This window comes from Biomphalaria glabrata, chromosome 8 (genome assembly GCF_947242115.1).
Source record: "Biomphalaria glabrata chromosome 8, xgBioGlab47.1, whole genome shotgun sequence".
NCBI classification, from domain to species: Eukaryota; Metazoa; Mollusca; class Gastropoda; family Planorbidae; genus Biomphalaria; species Biomphalaria glabrata.
Window position 1 is genome coordinate 4,125,409 of NC_074718.1, and position 24,658 is coordinate 4,150,066.

The following is a 24,658-nucleotide window of genomic DNA, read 5'->3' on the forward strand; positions in this document are numbered from 1 at the left end:
AAAAAAGATACTTTGAGACCTATTGATTATTGAGACATAATTTTAAGTTGACCAATGGTCACTATAATTATGAAGAGTATCATGTGGTCAGCAAAATGACCAACTACTTTTACTTTACCTGATAATATAAGTGTCCATTTGAACCAGTTGGACTCAGAGAAAACCTAATATCAGGAAAATAAAATCCTAACCTTCACCAAGAGTCAAACTCATGACCTTTGCTTAAGAAGTGTCAATGGTCTCCTGTGTAGGACAGACACATTTTCATTTCTGCAAACTCTTTTATTTTTCTGAAGCATATTTTTAATGAGAGGCCAGATTGTTCAGATTAACTATAAAAAAAAACACTTATTTTTAAGACTAAAGATTTATTATCTACAGAAGAAACTGTACACAAACAAAATGATTGGGTTGGACTCATTTATTCTAAAACATAATGACAGTTTAAATTAACAAGGGTGGTTAATCCATAGATAGGAAGGATACATTGTGGTACTTGATTCCCTCCCTTTACTCATCTCCATCAGCGTCATCACTATCTGTGGACTCTTCCTCAGCTTCTTTCAGCCAGTTAATGAAAGGTTGACTCTGTCGGACAGTCACAACATTAATATCAGGTAGAAAATAAATCTAATATAAGATATTTTTATTAGGAATAGATACATCCTATTGACACTTTTAGAATGAAGGATATTATTTAATACTAATATCCAAAGTCACTATACACATCTTTACCAGCAGATTATCTCCCTTATATAAGAAAAAAATCCTTTAGTAACACAAAAATAAACTTTTCTCAAAATTAAAATTCCTTCTGATTGAGACTCATAATTGTAACTGTACAAAAAAATTCATCTTCAAGAAATTATTACTAAGATTCTTATTAGATCCTTTGTGTAAAAAATCTGTTATGTTTGATTTTCAGGACGCCAACCTAGACTGTGATTTTAACCCATTAGCTCCTTCGGCAGTCGAAAACATTTTCTCATTTTAGTCCTAAACTGTTGCAAAACATTTCTTAAATTCCCTATTCAATAAACTTGCTTTAAACTTTTTAAAAAAGATTTCTTCTAATCTCATGGCAAGCATGATAACAAATTATTGTGGAGATTATCAATTCTATTTTTAATAAAATCAGGAAGACCTTTATTGCTTAAATAATTTTTCAAACGAACAGACTTATAGCCCCAGTGTATAAGCCCCCACTTGGTCAAATAGGTATTTTTAAAGCTTTTTTATATTCTAATGGTATTAAAAGTATATAGTTTTTTAAACTAGACATATCGTTCTATTTTTTTAAGTTGTTTGTTTATTAGCATTAGATCTTAAATTTGATTATTTTTTCAAAATAGTTATTTTTGGGGATTTTTTAAAATTCGGGGCAATCCCTCTTTGCTTAGGACCTGGGAAGGGTTTTTCTTAACCAGAAATAAGAACTATTGGGTTAAATCCAGAGTTACTTTATTTATACTGGTAACACTAAAAAAGAATGTGGAAACAGCACAAAACATATAAATGTTTGAGTCCTTACCAATCGTTTCAAGAATTTATGTTTCTCGGCTTCATTTGAACCGGAGGGAGTTGAATTGAACCACCGGAGGATAGTCACCTCTTTCAAGACGTCAGCATCGTACAAAGAATTCAGAAGATGTGGTAAAGTTGGTTTGAGGTCACTGTGTCGTATGACATAGTCCTAGACATAAATAATGCCAAGAACATTTATTTCAACGTTTCCCAATCGTAATAAAAATGTAACTAATCTTGTAAAGTCAATCCGAAATTAAAGAAATGAGTAGCACTGGACCAATCTCCATGCCAATTTCAAATGGTTCTAGTTTGTCAAACACATTTCCCAAAATGAGAGCTAACATATTTTAAGCTGATTAAACCCTTGGACTTCAGTCAGTGCAGGCTTCCAGACTAGTGTCAAGTTTGATTTTATCAAGAGTTGGAACTGATGGAAACAAAAACTATCCTTGAAGGTAAAAACTATCTAATGAATTAAATTATCTGTCCCAACTTTGAACTGGTCTTTGAAATCTAAACTAATAATTCAAACTGGTAAGCATGAAAAAAAAAAAAGACTTGACTAAAAATAATTTCTGTACTATACATCATCACCAAACTCAGTAAGTGCAAATTTACTTACACAAACTCCATTTATGGCCACCAACTGTGTCTCCACATTCTTGATATATTTACATAACAAGGCAGAATATCTGTCAGTGTTCTGCAAGGGAGAAATACAAGCCATATTTAAATAAGAGTGAATACAAATTAAAAATAAAAGTATTGCACTGGCCTAAACAAATACGAATGTCCAAGCATAACAATGTTACAATATTTGAATTTCTTCTAAACCTTAAAAAAAATTTGAACCAACTACTGTTCTGATTTTTTTTTTAAACTGAGATGAAGTGTTGAAGCTAACACAGGGTCATGTGATACCAAACAGGAAGTGACTTCTCCCAGCATCCCCCTCACTTCTACCAGAAGTTGGCTCTAAAATCAATACAATTCTGGAATGGGGTAAAACTATTTTATCAATGTGCTATGATTCTCCTTCTCTCCTTTTGCTCCTGGGTATCGAGCTACCAAATGCCAAGCACCAAGAGGAATCCTTTCATATCCTGAAGTACATCATTGTCTTAGTCAAACATTTAAAAATGTAGCTTGTACAAAATTAGAATTGAATGCCACACTGAGCACTTTATGTGAGATGTTCATTGTGTTCTCTTAGAAAAATAAAATTGATTTTGAAGATGGTAGTGGGGCCTCTAGTCCCCTTGTGATAATCAGATTTATGGAGGAGATGGTAGCTGTGTAAGTAGGTCACCTTTCTAAATGAGGATAAAATCTTTGCATTAGCCGTCACAGACATTTGATTTTCCTCTGCTGCGAGGTCAAAGAGCACAGCCGGGAGACTGTAGATCACTTCATCAATAGGAACTGTGTAGGCATGCCTGGAGAGAACAAGGAACAATTAAAACTTTTTTTTAAAAAAGGGCATAATCGATGAACACATTTTATGAACAAGCCAAAGTGCTACAATAAAATAAGAAAACTTATTACATTCATGATCTTCAATGTTGAGGTGATAATCCTTGACATTGGCCTAATTTCAATCTAGATTTACTATTTTGGACAATTTTCAGATGGACTCAATGTCAAGGACTACTTCTTCCTAGAAATCAACCCACAAAAGTTTTTTTCTCTCCCATACACACACAGACAAGTTGTCTCAAAAATATTTTTTTTATGTCCTAACTTATCTTATAAAATACAGACATTACTTCAACAAAAAAAAGATCATTACGTCCCAACATGTTTAAATAGTATGAAATTATTATCATTTTGTATTTCACAAGTTTTCCACATTTTTTTTAGGAAGCATAAGCCTGAGATTTTAAACATAAAACAAAAAGGTAAAGATATAAAGAAAGCACTATGTTTTGAGATCAAGGACTTGAATAAAACTAACAAAGTTTTTTTCTTCTTACTTTAAAGAATTGATTTCTAATATCAAATTGTCGTCACTGATTCTCTCAGTACTTGCTCTGATGAACGTGTCCAGAAGTTCTTTGTAAAATGCTGCAATCGCAATGTTAATAAATACATTTCAAAAATAGTATAAAATAAAATACAAAATCTCAACCAATTTATAATCTAGAACTAGTTAAAGTAAACAGGGACATTTCTACAAACCCATATTTATCTCCATCATGCTTGCGTTAGGATTGAATCCCAAAGAGCTGTCCACCACGTCTTCGGGCTCATCTTCCTCCAGGTTCATAGGGTCACCCTCTTCATCTTTCTCATTGCTCTCCTCTTCATCAGTGCTGCTCTCCTCCTCAGAGGGCCTCTCATCAGACTCTGAGGTGGACACGCCCCAGTAGTCCACTGCAAAGTAATGGACGGTTTAAATGTCACTGAATGGCTAATGTGTCACACTCGTCTTTGGTCACGTCATGTTTGGAACTCACTTATATGTTCAAACTATTTTTTTTTAAAAAATAGGAGGTGCCGTGGCTGAGTGGTAAAGAGCTTGGTTTCTGAACTGGAGGTCCTGGGTTTGAATCCTGGTGTAGAGTGGGATTTTTAATTTCGGGATCCTATGGGCACCTCTGAATCCAGGCAGCTCTAATAGGTACCTAACATCAGTTCAGTTGGGGGAAAAAAAAAGCAGTTGATTGTTGTGCGGCCACATGACACCCTCTTTTTTAACAGTGGGCCGCCGAAACAGGTGACCTTTACTTCATCTGCTCCATAGACATCATGGCCCTAAAGATCCCGAAATTAAAAATCACAGCTATGTGGGAAAGAGATGTGATAAATGGCCTCGACTGGGTCACATGTCATGACCAAAATGGTGGTGAAAGACGACAGGTTTGTGAGATAAATTAGTATTGAACACCGCTGACCTGCTTCTTCCTCTTCATCCTCACTGTCCACGTGCTGCTGGTAAGGGAAAGCTTTACATTTACTGCCAAACTTTACTGTGTCTGAAAGTAATCAAAACACAAGATTCTATTATAACACCCGACACACACAAACATTCTTTGTTAAGTAGATGACAAGCACACATTCTATGATGACTTCCAGAAGTTACACATATCTCACTGTTAACTGTTAAGAATAACATTAATTTGTATTATAAAGTAAAATGTGAAGTGTTCTGTGGTTTGTTGTCTTTGTGAAGTCAGCTTGTCATTATTTATTGCCCTCATTGATGTGATTCTTTATCTGCACATGAATCAGTAAGTTAAATGCAGGTGTGTGTAGCTTACACAGAGTTTATGACTTTGTTGACATCATTGTTAGAAAGATTCCTTTCCTAACCTTTCTTACTGAGGTGTATAAAAAAAAAAGCAACTAGATCTACATTGTCAAAGTAAAAAAGTAAACCTTTCCTTACAGACTTATCCCTAGTAGATTATGTAAATCTGATCTGTTTCGATGACCAATTGTAATGAAGCCAGAATAATTGCCATTTCTTTCAGGTACCCCTTGGGGAATCAGATCACCATCATGTGCCCCTATTTGACCAATGACCCTTAGGAAGGATATCTTCCGACAGACATGGACCGGTAGTTCTTCACCCCAAGACCTGTCAGAGTTTTCACAATGCCAACAACCATTACTACAATTGGACCTGCTATAAGCATCCAAAGGCCATGCAACTTTGGGGAATTTCTTAATGTTATTGCAGAGTTCGACCAACAAAAAGAACCAGGATATTTCTGATTTTTAATTTAACAAAATTTTAAAATATTCCATGTCTGATTACTAATTTAACAAAATTTTAAAACTTTAATTAATTCTTTATTGATATTATTCAAATTCAAATATTGAGACAGCACAAGGCATGAGCTTTTTATGAGAACTTTAGTAGATTTAGATTGCTGAACAAGCTGTAAGTGTGATAAGCTTATTCTAGATGTCTATGAATACAGGCAGTGATGGGGCAAGAGGTTTACGTACATCATGAAATACACTAAAGTGGCGATGCATACAATTACTTTCATTGCATTACTCATGATCTAGTCCACCCTACTGGCATAAGACCTAGCACTACAACTTTAATTTTTTGTTCAGATTTCCAGAGGGGTCACAGGCCCCCTGCTTTTAGATGGGGGGGGCTTCCCAGAGCTCCAACGCTAAATGACAAAACTGGCCATCACTAGGCAAGAACGCATTGGTCAACACTGGACAAGAAGAAAATGGTTATCACCGGATCAATGGTTACCTGGTTTTTCTTTCTCACTGCTACTGTTGAGTCTGTCTTCATTAGGTTCACTGTCTTCTCCAAAAGAATGATCTCCTTCATTCCAGTCGTCCTTCTGATGCTCTGACATTAACTGTGTACCACTTTCAATCACAACTTTTGGACCAATGACGACCTGAAATTGAAAATATTTCAAGTATATTTCAACAAAATTATGGTTCAAATATTTAGCCTAGTATCTGAGATGTAGAGATTTAACTTCAAAACAAAATAAATTTTGTTTTAGGCAAAAGCTTGTATTTTAAGGAGATTTTTATGGCATATTTAGATTTACAAAAAATTGGGTAACTAAGAGCTTAACACCTGGGGTGTACTGTTCCTTATCAAACAAAGCTACAAAACAGATGGACAACAATATAGTTTGATGGTTAGGGCTGGAAGGAATTAAATAGTGTACCCATGGTAGGAAATAAGATTATAGAGTGGTTGAGTATCTGACAGACGATGCAAAGATTATAAATACTTGTAAAGTTCCCATTTCAGACCTTGAGATCTCTAGGGCAGATGATGTAAAGGTCATCTGTTTCTGTGGCCCACAGTTAACAAGCGTTTCATGTGGCAACGACAAACCGACTTTACATATGCCTAATGTCGGCTACCCATTAGAGCTGGGTGGACTCAGAGGAGCCCAAAGATACCGAAATTAAAATTTTAATTTTTTTTACTTAAAATTTGGGAGGCCTGGTCTAAAATGGCAGACTTGACTAGCAAACAGTTGGCTGCATAAACAGGTGAAGTAGACTTCATTTTAAATGTACACTTTTAAATTATAAGTGTCTACATTATCTTCACTTTACTTAAGAACCTCTTGGCTTCATATAAAGGTCAGCAGGTTTGGTGTATCCAATATATTGAAGCCAGTTTTTTTATATTAAATTAGATCTTCCATGAACCTCTTGGGCAAGAAAGTTCAAATAAGAAAAACTTCATATTTATCCAGTCTCATGACTTTATAGAATTTAAAGATTGAAAAGAAAAGCAGAATTGCTCTGCGCATGATATCACATGAACAATGATCAACACTTTGTCAGCAAACAGTTAATTAATTAATATTATTATCTTGAATTTTGTGATCAAACCTGTTTTATCATTACATCAATTTCAATATATAGCAATGGTCTAAGATTTCACAGAAGATATTGCTATGGTAACACTAGCAATAGTTAAAATGTCAAAATAACAGTTGAGGATAGCACATGTAGTAAATGTAAGGCAGACTGCAATTCAAGGCTTTCAAGTCAGACATTTATCACTGATATTTGTCTGATAAGCTGTGACTTCTACAATTAGTAGAATTCATAAAAGGCTCATTAAGTTTTCTGATGACATTTTTCGATGGCAATAATTTCAAAGCAGGTTTACCTCCCAGGACAAGACAACTCCTTTCTTGATGGTCACATTACTGAGCACTTTAACATCAGAACACAACAACGCTGTGTCTATATCACAATTGTTCTCAATGACAACATTGTCCCACAGAAAACTGTTCTTTAATTTCACGTTTTCACCTGGAGACCAAGAGAGAAATGAGAAGAAAAAAAAGTTATACTGTCAGTGAACAGTCAAATGAGTACATGATGGTCAGGGGCGGACTGGGTGTCAAAATTGGCCCGGGCATTCCTATACAATCAGGCCCATAATTTGCATATTGTATGATAAGTATCCAATTATAGGCTTACCAACACTCAAAATCCTTTCGGTAGCCCTAATGGCACATTTGGGTACCGGCACACCGGGCATTTGCCCGAATGCCCGTATAGCCAGTCTGCCCCTGCTGATGGTACAAGTACATATGATCATTTCATTTGCCGTCAATCCCTGGTCATTTTAACTTTGGTCACTTCTTTCTTGGTCATTTCATCCCCAATTAAATCTTTTTTTCTTAGTCACTGTGTAATTGTGTTGTTAAGGCTTTGCCTTTAAGCCCTCATTTCATCTAATATATAAATATGCTTATTTAGAATACTTTTAAATATTTTTGATATGTTATTATAGTGTTTATATAAAGTTTTATTTCTTCTAATAAACGCTGACTTCAATAAATATGCAACACTGGCCAAGAAATTACAAATGATTTACAAAAATAGGAATCAATAAATCATCCTCTGTACCAACTATCAATAGCCTATCTCATTGATTTCAATTAATACGCAAAAACAATGTTTACATTAGCTCTATATCTATAGATGTTAAAGTTTTATATTTTTTAATGACAATAAATTCTATTTTTATTTAATGTCATTCTTTTTGTCATGTACATGAAAATAAATATATGAAATAATTTCATACTTTTTACAATTATTACTTGATGGATTAGAGGATGAAATGACCAGGGGATGAAATGACTGGGGAAGTAGTGACCAAAGATGATATGACCGAAGATGAAATGACAAGGAACCTGAATACATGATAGTATAAGTACATGATGAGTCTATGATGATAAAAATATATCTGGCAATGTCTTCAAATCCGAAGATTAAGGATGAGTTGAGTGTTTCCACATGGCTATGCAAACCCAGTAGCTACCTGCATATTTTCTATTTCTAATACAGACAAAGCCGTTGTCTGCCGGTGGACTATTTAAGTTTTGTTTTACATATTCTGTGTATGTCTTCAGTAAGGGCTTTTCTGTGGGTCTAAAATGTGTGTCCCCCTGGCCTTTGTGAGAGCTTCATTGTTCTTAAACAAACAAGCTTTTTATGGTTGTTTTAAATATATCATGCACCCCAAAATAAAACTCTATCAATTATATAGAAATTAATTGTCTAAATTAAAGTTGTCTTCAGACAGGTAAAAACAACATAAGGAAATGAAAGAAGAAACCCAGAACCAGTGACACATGGTCCTGTACTGCTGCAGCACCAAAGATTGTTGGCCATGGTCCTGTACTGCTGCAGCACCAAAGATTATTGGCCATGGTCCTGTACTGCAGCAGCACCAAAGTTTGTTGGCCATGGTCCTGTACCAAAGATTGTTGGCCATGGTCCTGTACTGCAGCAGCACCAAAGATTGTTGGCCATGGTCCTGTACTGCAGCAGCACCAAAGATTGTTGGCCATGGTCCTGTACTGCAGCAGCACCAAAGATTGTTGGCCATCGTCTTCAAGCTTGCATCAATAGATCTCTAAAAGTCAAATACTATGGAGAACTGCCTGAATCTGGAAACCATTGCACAGTGAATCTCATCTATTATTTGACCACTACAATGCTACTGATGAAAACAAAGGGGAAAAAAAAATTCACTGTTAAAAAAAAAAAAAGACACTGTTAAAAAAAAAAGACACTGTTAAAAAAAAAAAAAAAAAAAAAAAAAAAAAAAAAAAAAAAAGACACTGTTAAAAAAAAAGACACTGTTAAAAAAAAAAAAAAAGACACTGTTAAAAAAAAAAAAAAGACACTGTTAAAAAAAAAAGACACCAACCTATTTGACAATTCTTTCCTATAACACATCCAGATATCACAGTTCCTTGTCCAATAGATGTCCCTCTGCCAACTACAACTTCTTGCTGCAAATCACACCCCCTAGGGAAAATAAAATCTAGGATCAGGACTTTTATTACAATTTATGTGATGTGAATCATGTCAATGTTAAATCTCTTGGTCTACAAAACTTGAACATACAACCTAAACTTTTATATGCTTTTTGTTATGCGATTAATTTGAAATGGCAACAGAGAGTTTCATGTTCAAGCAAATAAACTAAACTTAGAGGCTCGTCTTCTATTGGAAATAACAAAGTTTGATCGTAACCATCTTTTGAACATACTACAGACTTAACTAATACTTAGACTTAGGTCATCCCGCGCCCTTTCAGCGCATTGGGCAGCAAGCTGTCTCCATAAAGATCTGTCTTAACTGTTAAGTAATTATTATTAATTTTTTTTTTTGTTATTCAAGAAACTTTAATCAAAGTAAAATTGCAGGAACGATTTGTTCATAACAGAAATATTTAATCAATAAATGTATTATTCAATATAATTAGTATGTATTTTATAACATGTAATGTATAATTTGCCTTTAATTTGGTTTATTTTCAATAAGTAATTGGTGATAAACATGATGAATAAACATGTTTTAGTTTACTATTATTTATAAGCACTTACCTGGCCAAGGTCACGTCTGCACTGCAATAGACATTGTGCCTTTCATACTGCATTCTCTCCCCATTGCTAGAACCACACATGTCAGGCACAAAGGGATAAGTCCACCTGGCTATAATGTCCTTGCTGGAGAAATAAGACTTGTTATAGAAATGTCTTGCAATGACATATACAATAACGCAAGGTGTTATGTTTACAAAATAACTTTTAATATAACAATGGCCTTGACCTTTAAGAAAAAGCTAGACCTCTCTTACCTTATTGCGTCATAGGTTTGGAGGTTGGATACACGGGCAGCATATTTGTCTTGTATGATACTGATGTGTATTTTGTAGCCTGTTATCTGTGAAAATGATATGTTCAATGTATGCTACTGCATCAGACTAAACTCATCGCTGACTATTAACTGAAGTCATCCCAACTTCACCAAACTAGGTTTTAAATTCTGTCCACTTCTACAAACTTTCCAAAGTCAAATGTTACAGCGTTTAGGGGAAAAAAATCATCCCTATCTATTCTGTGTCCAAGACAGCAAGCACTAGAGATGTTGCCTGTAACATGTTTACAAAGGAAATTCTAAACGAATGCTGCTCTAAGGTGCCGCTATACAGGAATAAGTTCTTACAGGAAAAGCTCAGGTCAGGTCTACTAGAATAACTAAAAAATTTATGAAACAAATATAAAGAAGTCTATCAATATTTCCAGGCTAGTGATGATATCCAGAAGCATAGAGCTTACTAAAAGTATAAATGGGAAAACTAGAAGAGTCTTGAGGTTCTAATTCATTATTTTGATCTTTGTGAGATAATTTTTTTATTACTTTTATACCTTTAGTTCTGTAATAAAAATTGTGGCAAACGTTATAAAGGCCATCTGTTTCTGTATTCACCGGTTTATGAGGGTATTATGTGGTCTGAAAATTTACGTGTCAGGTACCTATTAGAACTGGTTGGACTCAAGGGCACCCTAAAGATCTTGAAGTTAAAAATTCCAGTCTTCACAAGGATTCATACCAGGGACCCATTGGTTCAGAAGCCAATTTTTTTTTTCTCATACTTCTAAAAGACTCCAATGCACATTGCAAAGTTTGATCAGAATTGTTCACTATGAGCTAAACAAAGTTGAACTAGAACGTTTTACTAGACTTCTATTCAAAAAGCAAAGTTTGATTTAAATGTTTCACTAGACTCCCATACATTTTACAAAGTTTGATCAGAATTTAACTCTAGACTCCAATGGACATTACAAAGTTTGATTAGAATTTTTTACTAGACATAACAGAGCTTAACAAAGTTTAATCAGATTGTTTTACTAAACTTCTATTCAAAAAGCAAAGTTTGATTTCAATGTTTCACTAGATTCCTATGCACTATACAAAGTTTGATCAGAATTTTAAATAGAAACATATACACTAAACAATTTTTTAGCGGAATGTTTCACTAAAATTCTATGTGAAAAGCTTAACTTGATTAGAATGTTTCCCTTGACTTTTATGAGCAATTTAAAGTTTGGTCATAATGTGTCATTAGACTGTTTAGATATTTTGATAGGTACCTGACTTTAGTTAGGAAAAATAAAGGCTTTTGGTCAATGTGCTGGCCATAAGACACCTTGGTTGTTAACTCTAGTCCACAGAAACAGATGACCTTAGCATCATTTGCCCTATAGATCGCAACCTCTAAGAGGGAAACTTTTCTCAAAATTTAAGTGTAGTTTGATTACAAAGTTTCACTATATCTGTGTGCTCTAAACAAAGTTTCATCACAAAGTTTCACTTGATTTTTATATGAAAGTTTTATCAAAATGTTTCACTGGACTTAACAAAATAAGATCAGAATTTTTCACTGACTCCAATGCTCATTACATCACATCATCATCAAACTCCATTGGGGTAAGGGGGAGGAGAGATAATTTAGATGAACCTAATTAGAATGGGGGACAACTATTCAAGCTTGTGCCTGGGTGTGAAAACTGACCCTTACCTGAGTAAGTAAAAAAAGGAACGTAAAGGTACGCCAATCAGACTTGCAATCTACGAGGGGCAAATGATAATCTCAACTATTTCTATAGCCAAGGGTTAACCGCTTTTCCTTCACCATGTACCCAGTGGCGTAGCTGGGGTGGGGGAGGGGGGTCCATATGTGAAACCCACCCCCAGAGCCCCCACTTGAGGGGGGCCCACAAATGAGTGTCCGAAATTGGTTTTTAAATTTAATATTATGCCACTATCTCATGTCATGATGTCAAATGTTAAAATGCAGGGGCCCCTAAAGAGGTCAAGCTCTATGGACCTACAATCCCTAAACTGTAAGCCACATAAAAAAAACCTAAAGGAAAATTACATTGGCAGTGCTTTCCATCAAATGTCATCACAATGAACGCATAAACATTATGGCAGAGCTGAACGCATAAACATTATGTCAAAGCTTTCCATCAAATATCATCACAATGAAAACATAACATTATGGCAGAGCTTTCCATCAAATGTCATCACAATGAACACACAAACATTATGGCAGAGCTTTCCATCAAATATCATCACAATGAAAACATAACATTATGGCAGAGCTTTCCATCAAATGTCATCACAATGAACACACAAACATTATGGCAGAGCTTTCCATCAAATGTCATCACAATGAACACATAAACATTATGGCAGGGCTTTCCATCAAATGTCATCACAATGAACACATAAACATTATGGCAGGGCTTTCCATCAAATGTCATCACAATGAATACACAAACATTATGGCAGGGCTTTCCATCAAACATCATCACAATGAACACACAAACATTATGGCAGGGCTTTCCATCAAATGTCATCACAATGAATACACAAACATTATGGCAGGGCTTTCCATCAAACATCATCACAATGAACACACAAACATTATGGCAGAGCTTTCCATCAAACATCATCACAATGAACACATAAACATTATGGCAGAGCTTTCCATCAAACGTCATCACAATGAACACATAAACAGTATGGCAGAGCTTTCCATCAAGCGTCATCACAATGAACACACAAACATTACCTCTTCATTCTCTAGAATTCCTTTCACAAAGTTCTCTCTCGTCAGGAAGTCAAAGTTATCAGTGAAGAGTGATGGTACGATGGGCGAACATATGGAGATCTGACAATCCATTAGGTCATTCCGGTAGATGATGTCATCATGCTCTAGCAAGATCTCCTGAAAGACAATAGGATGGTGTCAGTATGACGAAATAGTCATAAATAAAAAGGATAAATCAACACGGTTCAAAAGTGAAAAAAAAAAAAAGAAATACATTTAAGGGTTATTGTAAAGTCCATAGATTATGCTGCACAGTGAAACCAGTGGTTAGAACCGGTGAGCCAGGTAGATCTCCTGAAAGACAATAGGATGGTATCAGTATGACGAAATAGTCATAAATAAAAAGGATAAATCAACACGGTTCAAAAGTGAAAAAAAAAAAAAGAAATACATTTAAGGATTATTGTAAAGTCCATAGATTATGCTGCACAGTGCAACCAGTGGTTAGAACCGGTGAGCCAGGTAGAGATACAAACTTAAGCTCCCCAGCTACAAGTAACCCCTCTTCCAAAAAATGTTTTTGGGAACTGAAATGCTTAAGACCAGTGGAGTGTTCATTACTGATATAAATCTATCCTTGAACTGTTCATTTCTGATATACCTCTATCCCTGAACTGTTCATTACTGATACAGATCTATCCCTGAACTGTTCATTACTGATATAGATCTATCACTGAACTGTTCATTACTGATAATGATCTAAATCACTATTTTATTTCCTCTGTTACAAAAAAAATAATCAAATTCTTGACTTGCAATTGTTTTATATGGGAGACAGACAATGTATTCCTACATAATCAGTAATGAAATGAAACATTCTGTAAACCATAATCCCAGTTAGTTGTTTCAAACTTATGGGCCACAATCTTAAATTTTTTCAAGCATTTTATCAGCAATGCTTTTACAAAGCGATGGATTCACAGCTTTCCATAAGAAAGAATGAATTAAACAAGCTCGAGAACAACAAATTTACATAGTCAGATGGTGAATCTTAATAGCTCTTTCAACTTTTCATAGCAATTAAACTTATTTCAGTTTTTGGTGTGTTAATGTTATGTTTTATAAAAATGTATGAAATTATTATTTGTAATTCCTATCTTAGACATGTTAAAACAAATAATTTAAACTGAAATATGGGGAAAAAAAAAAATTACCGAAGGAACTTTGACCTTTCTTTGATCCAAACATTTCTCAAAATGAAGCAAACGTTTTGTCTCCCCTTCTTCTATCAAGTGCACAGAGTCTTCTTTACAGCGTGACCTGTGACCCGGAAGTGCAACTTTAAATAGCATTGTCATCACTGAGGACTTGTCCTTGCCCCTGGTTCTTTCCCTAGTGAAAACAGCATCAAATATGAGAAATGATTTGCACGTTTTATTGATTGTTTTACAAACAGTAAATACACAAATATGCAAGATCTCTCTCACAGTTTTTGTTACAGACCTGTGTTCCTTGACTATCTGGCTCAGGTCCATGTTGGAGACAATGTCTCCAGTAATGAGAATGAAGTCATTCCTTATCAAGGATTTGGCATCCATTTCTCTTAGGACGTCTCCCATAGACCTGCAGGAGTCTAACATCATTGGTGTGACCGTCATTGGCGATCCTCCCTCTTGCCATTTGGACTTTCTGCAAGAACAAGGCAATGTATTTCGTCGAATTAAAAATCTTTAAAAAATTAAGCAAATTGTTTTTACTTCATTTAAAAAAAAAAAAGTAAATCAAATAAACATGGTTTTCGAAATATATTATCTGAACAAAAAAAATTATTAGAAATAGAATCTCGCCACAAAAATAAGTCATAGCATTCATTTTGAACTAAAGATGAAAATATGCGTAGTGGTGAGTAGGATATCAATTTAAATTTTTCTTATGCAACATTTAACTAAGCACACACACACTGTACAGGTAGTTGTTATTTTTTAATACAATTTTAATTGATCTGAAATCCTAAAAGTTTAAAAAAATAAAATTTGTAAACTAAGTCATCTTGGCACTAGATAAAAACTCATCAATCACCAACTCCTAATGGCATTATTAAATCTAAAAGCTCAGACCATATGGGATGTGTGGCTTAGGGGTTTAACTTACTTAACTACCAAACTGATGGGAGGGTGTTTAAGTTTGAATCTTGATGTACTTTAGCTGGAGCTAAATTGCATGTGCTAAGCACCACATTCAGCACTCAAAACCTCTCCCAATACCTTATTCTCCCAAAATATCCACAAAAGTGACTGGATTAGAAAACACAGTGATCATGCTTTTTAACCTTTTACTTGGTGCTCTGAGCATACTCTTAACTTCTGTAACCTAGGTTTCTGATATCAATTATATATGTCAGTTACTTATACACAAAGGAGGGGCGCTTGGCTTCCAAACTGAGGTCCAAGGTTCAAATCCTGGTGAAGACTGGGATTTTAATTTTGGGACCTTTGGGCGCCTCTGAGTCCACCCAGACATTAGTTGGAAAAAGTAAAAGCGGTTGGTTGACACCCTCATTAACCATGGGCTACAGAAACAGATGACCTTTGCATCATCTGCCCTATAGATTGCAAGGTCTGAAAGGTAAACTTTACTTTTAATTATACACAAAAGTATAAAGATTTGTCATTATAAGAGAAATTCCTCTCTGCCCAGAAGAAATGATGAAAATGATATAGAGTGTAAAAAGAATTGAACCAGCTCATATTACAATTACAAGACAAAGAATGCCTATTATAACTGTCACCACCTCAAAGTTGGTGCCATAGAGTAGAAACCCTAATTCTGTATTGTGTATGTTAATTCCATATTGTGAATCTTATTCACAACCCATGTTGCACTAAGGTGAACACTTTTGACCTTAGGTGAACCAGAGAGTTAAAGGAGGTCAGTCCACATAGAGATCTTGTAGCAAGCACTTGTATTGAGTCACTTAAGATATAAGCAGTAGAGTTAGATGTTTAAAGTAGTTGGTTATAGAATAAGTACTAAGTTGTGATATTCGTATATTACTGTTGGATTAATACTGACCATTCCTGGGTCGAATTGTATGGTGTATTCACTATGTGGTGTTATATTAAACTTATTGTATCTGCTACACCCAGCGTCATTTCATTATTCAGTGATTTGTAACAAGAACCCAATGTCACCACCACGCCTACATTGATAACCACCGCCACATTCAATACTATATAAAACAACACGGTGACATTTATAAAATAAACGGTGACATTTATGGTGTCAGAAGTGGTGTCAGAAAACGACATTTATGGTGTCAGAAGTGTCCAAAGTGCAAGCCATTCAGTGACATTTATAGTGTCAGAAGTGTCAGAAAATGACATCTTTGGTGTCAGAATAGTGTCAGCAAACGATATTTTATGATATCAGAAGTGTCAGATCTACTAACTTAAAGGATTTATGAGCACCAGAGGAACAAGTCAAGAAATTTTTCCTATTGCTGTCAGAAGTATTTTAATACTACAGTTACTTACAGTAACATTTATATACGGATATTTTTGAAGTTGGCAAGTGAACTATTTAGTTAACACATGAAAAAGTAACTCTAAAAAATATTTGTTTACACATGACGCCACTCAACGAGCAAGAAAGCTAAAACCTGATTATTATAGACTCTACTATTTTTCTCATTTGGTCGTTCAGCGACACATTCAACATTATAGAGATGACCTAGATCTACATTTATTGAGACCAGCACACAATTTTTCAAGTTAGATTCACGTGATCCAAGAGTGACATTATTATTATCTTCAGCTAGTCTAACACTACTAACAAAAACAGAGCTGAAATTGAAAGTTAACTGTGCCTACTATTTTAACTTGTACTTCAAGATTGAACTTTACATGAATTGCAACTAATCCAGAATTTATTAAATTTTTTTTGACTACACACTTGGTATCTAGAGCTACTACTACATGTCACATTGACCTGCCATGACACAGTTACCATTAGCGCGCTATTTTTTTTCATCTGTGATGAACTGAACAATTTGAACTGTTCCTGTGTGAGCTGTATTTTCAACTTTTCCAGTTGACTACTGTCCTAAGTGTCATTTATCTGGAAGCCTGATTTATGTGGTTGTATTTTTACACCAGTTGAGATAGCTTTAGGAGCACAGCATTGTTCAAAGTTACTTTTTAACATCCTAAGCGAAAGAGATCAAACATGATATGCTGAGACAACCTGATCTTACAACCTGTGTGGGTGAAACTAGATAACCGTGATACTACAACCGGTGTGGGTGAAAATCTAGTACTACAAGTCATTCAAGTCATCGTTTGAAGACAGCTGATATATGGTCAGTCGAAGTAGCTGACATATTCAAGATCATCTACATCGAGTGCTCGTCATAATTCTAATGACACACTCCTATTGTCGCTGTCTAACAGCACAGTTAATAAGAGAGCGCTCTTACTTTTAGACCTCTCTTGTCGTCACTACTTATGGTCATTTTTAGTTATGTATATTTGTTTCAGCAACTGTACGAAACAGTGGATTACCTATCAAGCACATGAATTATTTATTGGATTACTTGTCAACTATATGAATTGTTTAATGGATTATCTGTCAAACATATGAAGTATCTATTGGATTACTATTGTTCAAGAACTTGAGTACCGTATCATTTAACATTGTACTGTGAATTTAACAAGTGGATTACTTATGAACTGTAACATTGTACTGTGGATTTAACAAGTGGATTACTTATGAACTGTGGATTTAGCAAGTGAATTACTTATGAACTGTATCGTTGTGCTGTGGATTTAGCAAGTGGATTACGTATGAACTGTACCGTGGACATATTTTATGTGGAGCATCACCGGAACTTTATATACAAGTCAAGCATCAAGTGAATATTTAAGGGAAGTAACTTTAATTACCCTTAGTATTATCAGTATTGATTAGTTCTCTTGAACTACACCACAATTTTTTTTCATTGTTTACATTTGTATTTATATATACATTTGACTTTAGGGACTAAATTTAATTATCTATTGAGTCTGAGCATTTATATTTTTTTTCAAGTAAGCATCCAGGTATTGGTAGGGACTCTTTAGATAAAGTAAATACTTGATCGTATAGCTGTATTAGTCAAGTTTGTATTTCGTCAAGTATCTATCATATTGTTAAACTCTTGTGTTGATATTGTCTTGTTTACATTTGTTGAATTTCTTTTTGCGTCATTGTTATTACTCATTGTAATTCTTTTGTCTACTATTTCTACTATCTTGTAATGTCTCTTTAAAGCAGACTGTTTAGTATCTATAGTGTATTTATGTTTGTCTAATTAATTACTTATTAATATATATATTTATTTTACTTCTTATTTCAACCTATTTTTTATTATTATCAACACTACACTACACACTTGATACACTATGGGATATATTTTGATTTGAGATTGTGACAAGATTGATTGTATATAATAATAATAATAATAATAATAATAATCTTTATTATCCGTAAGGAAATTTGTCTTACAATTTGTGCATTACACCAAACAAAAAACATTGAACTATTTTGATGCTATTGATACATTGATCACTATTTATCAGACTAATAAGGCTCACATAATTGTGAATTACTTGTTGCAATAAATTTTTACATTGCAAGTGGAGATACTAAAAATACATAATCACATAATTGATCAGTAAAGTATTACATTACGAACTAGACAAAGTACCAAGAATAACTTAAGATACCTCATAACCTCAATTGTTTCGCACAAAATATATATCTACTATTACCTGCAATTACTATTTGAGCAATAATAATTATTTATCGTACAATATTCATTTACAACTACCTAGTGTACACATATCTATTAATTAACTATATTACTAATTTGAATCTTTGAAAATGGCTGAGTATGAAAAACTAATAGAGATAGTGGATAAACTAAAGTTAAAAGAAGATGATAGAGCTGCATTCATTAAAATTGAAATAGATAGAATTAGAGTAGAAAAAGACAAGCAACGTGAAGAAAGGCTACATGAAAGAAGACTGAGAGAGAAAGAACAAGAAAACTTAGAGAAAGAAAAAGAACGCCAACATGAAATAAAATTAAAAGAACATGAAGAAAAAATGGCCAAGCTAGCGAAGGAAAATAAAGACAATTCAGCAAGTCAAATTTCATCTCATCATCAGTATCATAGCAAATTTAGGAACTTTGATCCAAAAGAAGACACATTAGAGAATTTCATTATTCAATTTGAATACATCTGTCAAACAGCAAATATGAATAGTGCACAAATGGCTCAACAACTTCTAGCTAACCTAAGAGGTGAACCACTAAACATCATCGACACACTAACTATGGAGCAAAGAAAATACTACAACACAGTAAAACAAAGACTTATTGAACATTTTGGCAAAACGGAGGAGCACTATCGAAAACTTTTTAGGGAAATAAAACTAGCAAAGAATACAGATTTAAAAAGAACAATACATGACATGCGCCAGAACATGACAAAGTGGCTACAACTCGCAAACTGTAACTTAGATGACCCCAAACAGATATTAGATTTCTTTCTCATTGAGAATGTGCTAATAAATGTTACAGATGCAGCATTCTCATTCCTGAAGGAGAGAAAAATAAAAAATGAAGCTGAATTGATATCAAACTTAACAACATATAAAGACTCACACCCAAACATCACCATTGACAAAAGGGAATTATACAATGTAGCTGCAACAGTAACAGAAAACCATCCAAGAACTACAAATAAATTTAAATATGCCAAGAGCATACAATGTTTTTTCTGTGGAATATTGGGTCACACCAAAGCAGAGTGCAGAAAGAGAATGGCATCAGAAAAACAGCAACATGTAAATAGAAACCATAGATATGGAAGAGATAACAGAACTTTCCAGAGCTTCAGTCCTAACTATAATAGATCTTATCAACAACAATATAACAGAAGAACATGGCAAAGCTACAGTCCTAACTACAATAGATCCTATCAACAACAATATAACAGAAGAACATGGCAAAGCTACAGTCCAACTAACAGTAGATCACATCAAACAAACAGAAGATGGCAAAACAACAGAATGTCTAGAAGAGACCAATTTCAAGATAGACAACATACTTACCACAATAACAATCATACCAGACAAAACATAGCAGCTGTAGCAACTGAAAGACCAATAGAATATGAAACAGTACCATAGAAAAAGAATGTTTAGCCATAGTGTGGTGTACACTGCGACTAAAAAGACATCTGTTAGGCAGATTTTTCCTAATATTTACAGATCATAAACCATTAACCACTCTAAATGTTAAAGCAAATACTAATAGTAGAATTACAAGATGGACCATGATCCTAGCTGATTTCCATTTTGAAATAAAACAAATAAAAGGGAAAGATAATGTTATTGCTGATTTTATGTCCAGATATATTCAAGATAATCAGAATGACTTAGATAATGATCTATGTCATGTTAGTCAAAACTTGTATTGCTAAATGTCAAAGATTTAAGATTCACACCTTAAAGTAAAAAATTATTTTTACAACCAGCTATGATGTCATGTTGTAAACACTGAGCATTATTTTGTAAACATTGAGTACTATTTGTAAACATTGAACTAGAACTAAGACTTCATTTTTTAAAAAAAACTCTATTTGTAAACAAACTTTGGAATTTGATTACTACATTGTAAACAAGATTGGAATTTTTTTACTATGTCATTTATCACAATTATATAACTTAGTCACATTTTTCAATACTATTGAAAAAGGAGATTGATTCATAATGTAACTTATTTATTCAATGTCAATTAGTGTAATGAAATATTGACATACACTTGTATTTTTTTGAAAACATTTTTGTCAAACTATTCTTATGGACTATATTTTTTTGTAACAATCATTGATGTAAACAAGAAGATTGTTGTACAAACTTTTTGATATTTCAAGTGCTGAAAGAGACACTTGATATTATTTTTTAAATTGGACTTGCATTTTTTTTTCACAACAGATTAAAATAAATACAACTAAACCATTATGATGTTATGCTTGTATGTATATGCTTGAACAAATTAATGTAACCTCAAAGATTGTATCACAACTGACACACTTTCTCAGTTGAAGCTTTGTTTGACAAAGATTTTTTGAACTTTGTACAAAATAATTATTTGATAAACAATGTAACATTAAACTTTTGCCATTACTAGTTACAAATTATTTGAACTGTCATATAGAGAAATACTTAATTGAAACATAAGGTGCATGTAACAAGAACTATGAAGGATACTTATTACTTTGATTTCATGTTGATACTTTTGAGCAAACAATATTTTGATACTTGAATTATACATATTTACTTGTGTAATATTAATGCACAACAATTTTTTATGGAGATGTCAAACCTCATATTGAAGTAAACAGGTACATTGAATTTGTAACAATGATCATTAAACAATTTGATGTTGAATTTTGACACATATTTTGAATTTTTCTATACTTATCACTTACATATTGAGACTTACTTGTAACATTTTCTACATGATTTGTACATATTGTACTATTGGTGTTAAAAATCAGACTTCTAACATTTCTATAGTGTCAAAAATTTTTTTATAAATAGATATTGTGAATAAAAACTTGTATTAATTTTTCACATTGTGACATAGGAGATTGTCATTGAAATTTTCGTCACACTTTGCACATATTATTATGAAAAAGACTTGTAAATATTGAACACATTAGAACATTGATGTATATATTAGAACTACATATAAAGAATTATTTGGGATGTTAAGTATTTGACTCAGAGAATTATTTAAATTGCCTTACAAGAATATGATGGATTAGAGAATTTTGCCCTTGTATGAATTTTTTTGATTCAGCAAATATTTTGTGTAACACTGTCATATTATATATTTTATTGCAAGTTTGTAGTTCTATTTGAACTCTGCAATTGTACATTTCATAGACCCCAAGAATTCCAATTGATCCTACTTATGATAATTATGTCGTCAAGCTGAAAAAAATTTCTTCAAAATTTTTTTCAAAAGGGGGGTGATAGGTAATGTCACCACCTCAAAGTTGGTGCCATAGAGTAGAAACCCTAATTCTGTATTGTGTATGTTAATTCCATATTGTGAATCTTATTCACAACCCATGTTGCACTAAGGTGAACACTTTTGACCTTAGGTGAACCAGAGAGTTAAAGGAGGTCAGTCCACATAGAGATCTTGTAGCAAGCACTTGTATTGAGTCACTTAAGATATAAGCAGTAGAGTTAGATGTTTAAAGTAGTTGGTTATAGAATAAGTACTAAGTTGTGATATTCGTATATTACTGTTGGATTAATACTGACCATTCCTGGGTCGAATTGTATGGTGTATTCACTATGTGGTGTTATATTAAACTTATTGTATCTGCTACACCCAGCGTCATTTCATTATTCAGTGATTTGTAACAAGAACCCAATGTCACCACCACGCCTACATTGATAACCACCGCCACATTCAATACTATATAAAACAACACGGTGACATTTATAAAATAAACGGTGACAATAACCTATTACAGACTATATCAACATGACCAACGCATAATTTTTCAACCCAGAACCAGACACAACAGAATGAGACAACATGTTCTGAAAGCTAAAAGTTTGGAAACTTTCCCTTGTGGAGCATCACCAGAGAATGCTGACCATGTCCTATAAAGCTGCATACTTTATCAAGAGGCCCCAAAACCCTCCTATAGAAGAAAAGCTATAAGGGAGAACTGCCAGATCTGGAAACCACTGTGCAGTTCATTTCAGATATATAGGATTTCTTATCTGAACCCACCGACATGAAAATGAGAATGATGAAAAAGAAGAGGAGAAATTTTAAGTTCAAAGTATTTGTCTCTCAATAGTTTTCAATATATAGCTGATTTTAGACATCTAATAACCATACCTGATGTGTTCACGAATCTGATCTCCCAAGTGACAGCAAAAGACAAAGACATCCTTCACTCCTGATATAGCAAGCGCTTCTAAAGTATAATCCAACAGAGGAATATTCACCAATGGTAACAAAGCCTGGAATGTTATTGAAGGTATTAATATTATATCATATTAACAATAAAAGTAAAAGCTTATAATAAAAAAAAAATCCATTTACTAAAAATCTTTTGATTTATAACAAGCTCTCATTGTAATTTGTAATGAATATTTCAAAGTGCTTTCACAGCAAACTATTTCTTTTGAAATTAAAATTTACCATCTAGAAACTGTTAAGAAAAAAATCATAAAAGATATATATATATATATTTGGTTTAATTTTTATATATATATATACAGTTGTTGGCATTTTTCTCAATTATTTTATACTAAAACAAGTCTTAGAGAAACTTTTTAAGTTATAGCACACTATTACTTTTAAAGGTGTTGTTTATTTTAATTCCTTATCTTTAAAATTATTTTTAATTAGTTTTTAGGACTATTCTTTTTTTTAAATTTGACATGCATCTTTTTATAATTTTTCTCAAAAGCATCAACCCCTTCTAATTCAACTAATTAACATTAAGTATTAACATAAATCATTGGATAAGCCATTTGATTTGATTTGATTTTAAATTTAAATCTTTCCTATCCTAGTAGAGTTTATCTTATAATTTATAAATTATATCTAGAAACTAGACATAGACTCCTAGATTTAGCTAGCTAGAGCCTAGATCATTTAATTAATTTAAATGAGTAGATCTATAATTCTATTAGTATATATATATATATATATATATATATATATAAATCAATATTATTTATAGATCTAGTAGTAGATAGATTTCTAGATATACTACGTAAGTATAGATATATAGGCCTATTCTAGATAAGGAATCTCGATGGTATTCGATAATTCATTAATTCTGATGCTATACTCTAGTCTCTACTCTAACTCTAGTCACTCTACTATCTCTAGACTCTAGACAGAGTCACTGAGAGTCTATTACTCTAGTCTAATCTAGATTTAGAATTAGATTTAATCATCTTCTATAGTTATATAGTATATATATTCTATATAAGGAATCCGGATGATGTTGAATAATTGTGATGCTAAAATAGTACAATGTTTCAAAGGCAATAGATATTAAATCATATATTTATGTTGTTCATTCTTGTTTATTAAGTCTATTAGTATTGCATCACACTTGTTACTGCCTGGTTCACTGGTAATTTTTGGTCGAAATTTTTATTAAAAAACAATTACAATGAATATTAATGCGCATTTCGTCAAAGAAAGAGACTATAAACAATTAAGAAGTATTACCCTTGGCTTTTTATAAGTAATCGGTCCAAATCTCACATTGAAACTGTCTGCAATAACAACAGCTTGAAGACAAAACTCCTCTTCCAAATCTTCATTACGATTTTTTGCTTTTGGTGCCATATTGTTTATAGCTCTTCTCGATAGAGAAACATCGAAAGGTCTAGTCTAGGAAAACTAATGGTTTAGTCATAGATATATATTACATACTAAGTTACGTTAGTCTCTATTGCTTATTATTTTTTAAATGAAATAACCACTTAGTCCGACTTTAGATCTAGTTCTATAAATTAAAGAGTTGTAGCATATTATGTAATTTAACTCAATTGAGTACCTATTTGATCTCTCTGTGGCATTTTACGTCTCGAGAGATATTCTTTTCCCATTGGCATTGCAACCTCTTGTCTGACTAAAGAGGCCACTGCTTG

The 24,658-nt window shown here is 33.3% G+C and overlaps 1 protein-coding gene across 1 annotated transcript; it reads right to left on the reverse strand.

Annotated features, from left to right (window-relative positions):
• Window positions 1-406: 406 nt before the first annotated feature.
• LOC106054711 (translation initiation factor eIF-2B subunit epsilon-like) lies at window positions 407-24,390 on the reverse strand. The gene is made up of 17 exons (XM_056038862.1): window positions 24,234-24,390; window positions 22,881-23,005; window positions 14,408-14,593; window positions 14,119-14,296; window positions 12,926-13,081; window positions 10,142-10,227; window positions 9,888-10,010; window positions 9,206-9,306; window positions 7,148-7,293; window positions 5,747-5,900; window positions 4,422-4,502; window positions 3,706-3,900; window positions 3,501-3,591; window positions 2,837-2,963; window positions 2,150-2,230; window positions 1,532-1,693; window positions 407-588 (listed from the first exon to the last, which is right to left on the reverse strand). The coding sequence occupies exons 1-17, from the start codon at window positions 24,351-24,353 to the stop codon at window positions 511-513; spliced, it is 2,190 nt and encodes a 729-aa protein (XP_055894837.1). The 5' UTR covers window positions 24,354-24,390; the 3' UTR covers window positions 407-510.
• Window positions 24,391-24,658: the final 268 nt, after the last annotated feature.

What these genes read in the sequence shown, in the direction of transcription:
- LOC106054711 (XM_056038862.1), bottom strand. Translation starts at nt 24,353, where the DNA reads ATGGCACCAAAAGCAAAAAATCGTAATGAAGATTTGGAAGAGGAGTTT. An exon ending in GAAAGGTCAAAGTTCCTTCG is followed by an intron (nt 13,082 to 14,118) that starts GTAATTTTTTTT and finishes ATTGTCTTTCAG; the next exon opens with GAGATCTTGCTAGAGCATGA. An exon ending in TGGCCATAAATGGAGTTTGT is followed by an intron (nt 1,694 to 2,149) that starts GTAAGTAAATTT and finishes ATTTATGTCTAG; the next exon opens with GACTATGTCATACGACACAG.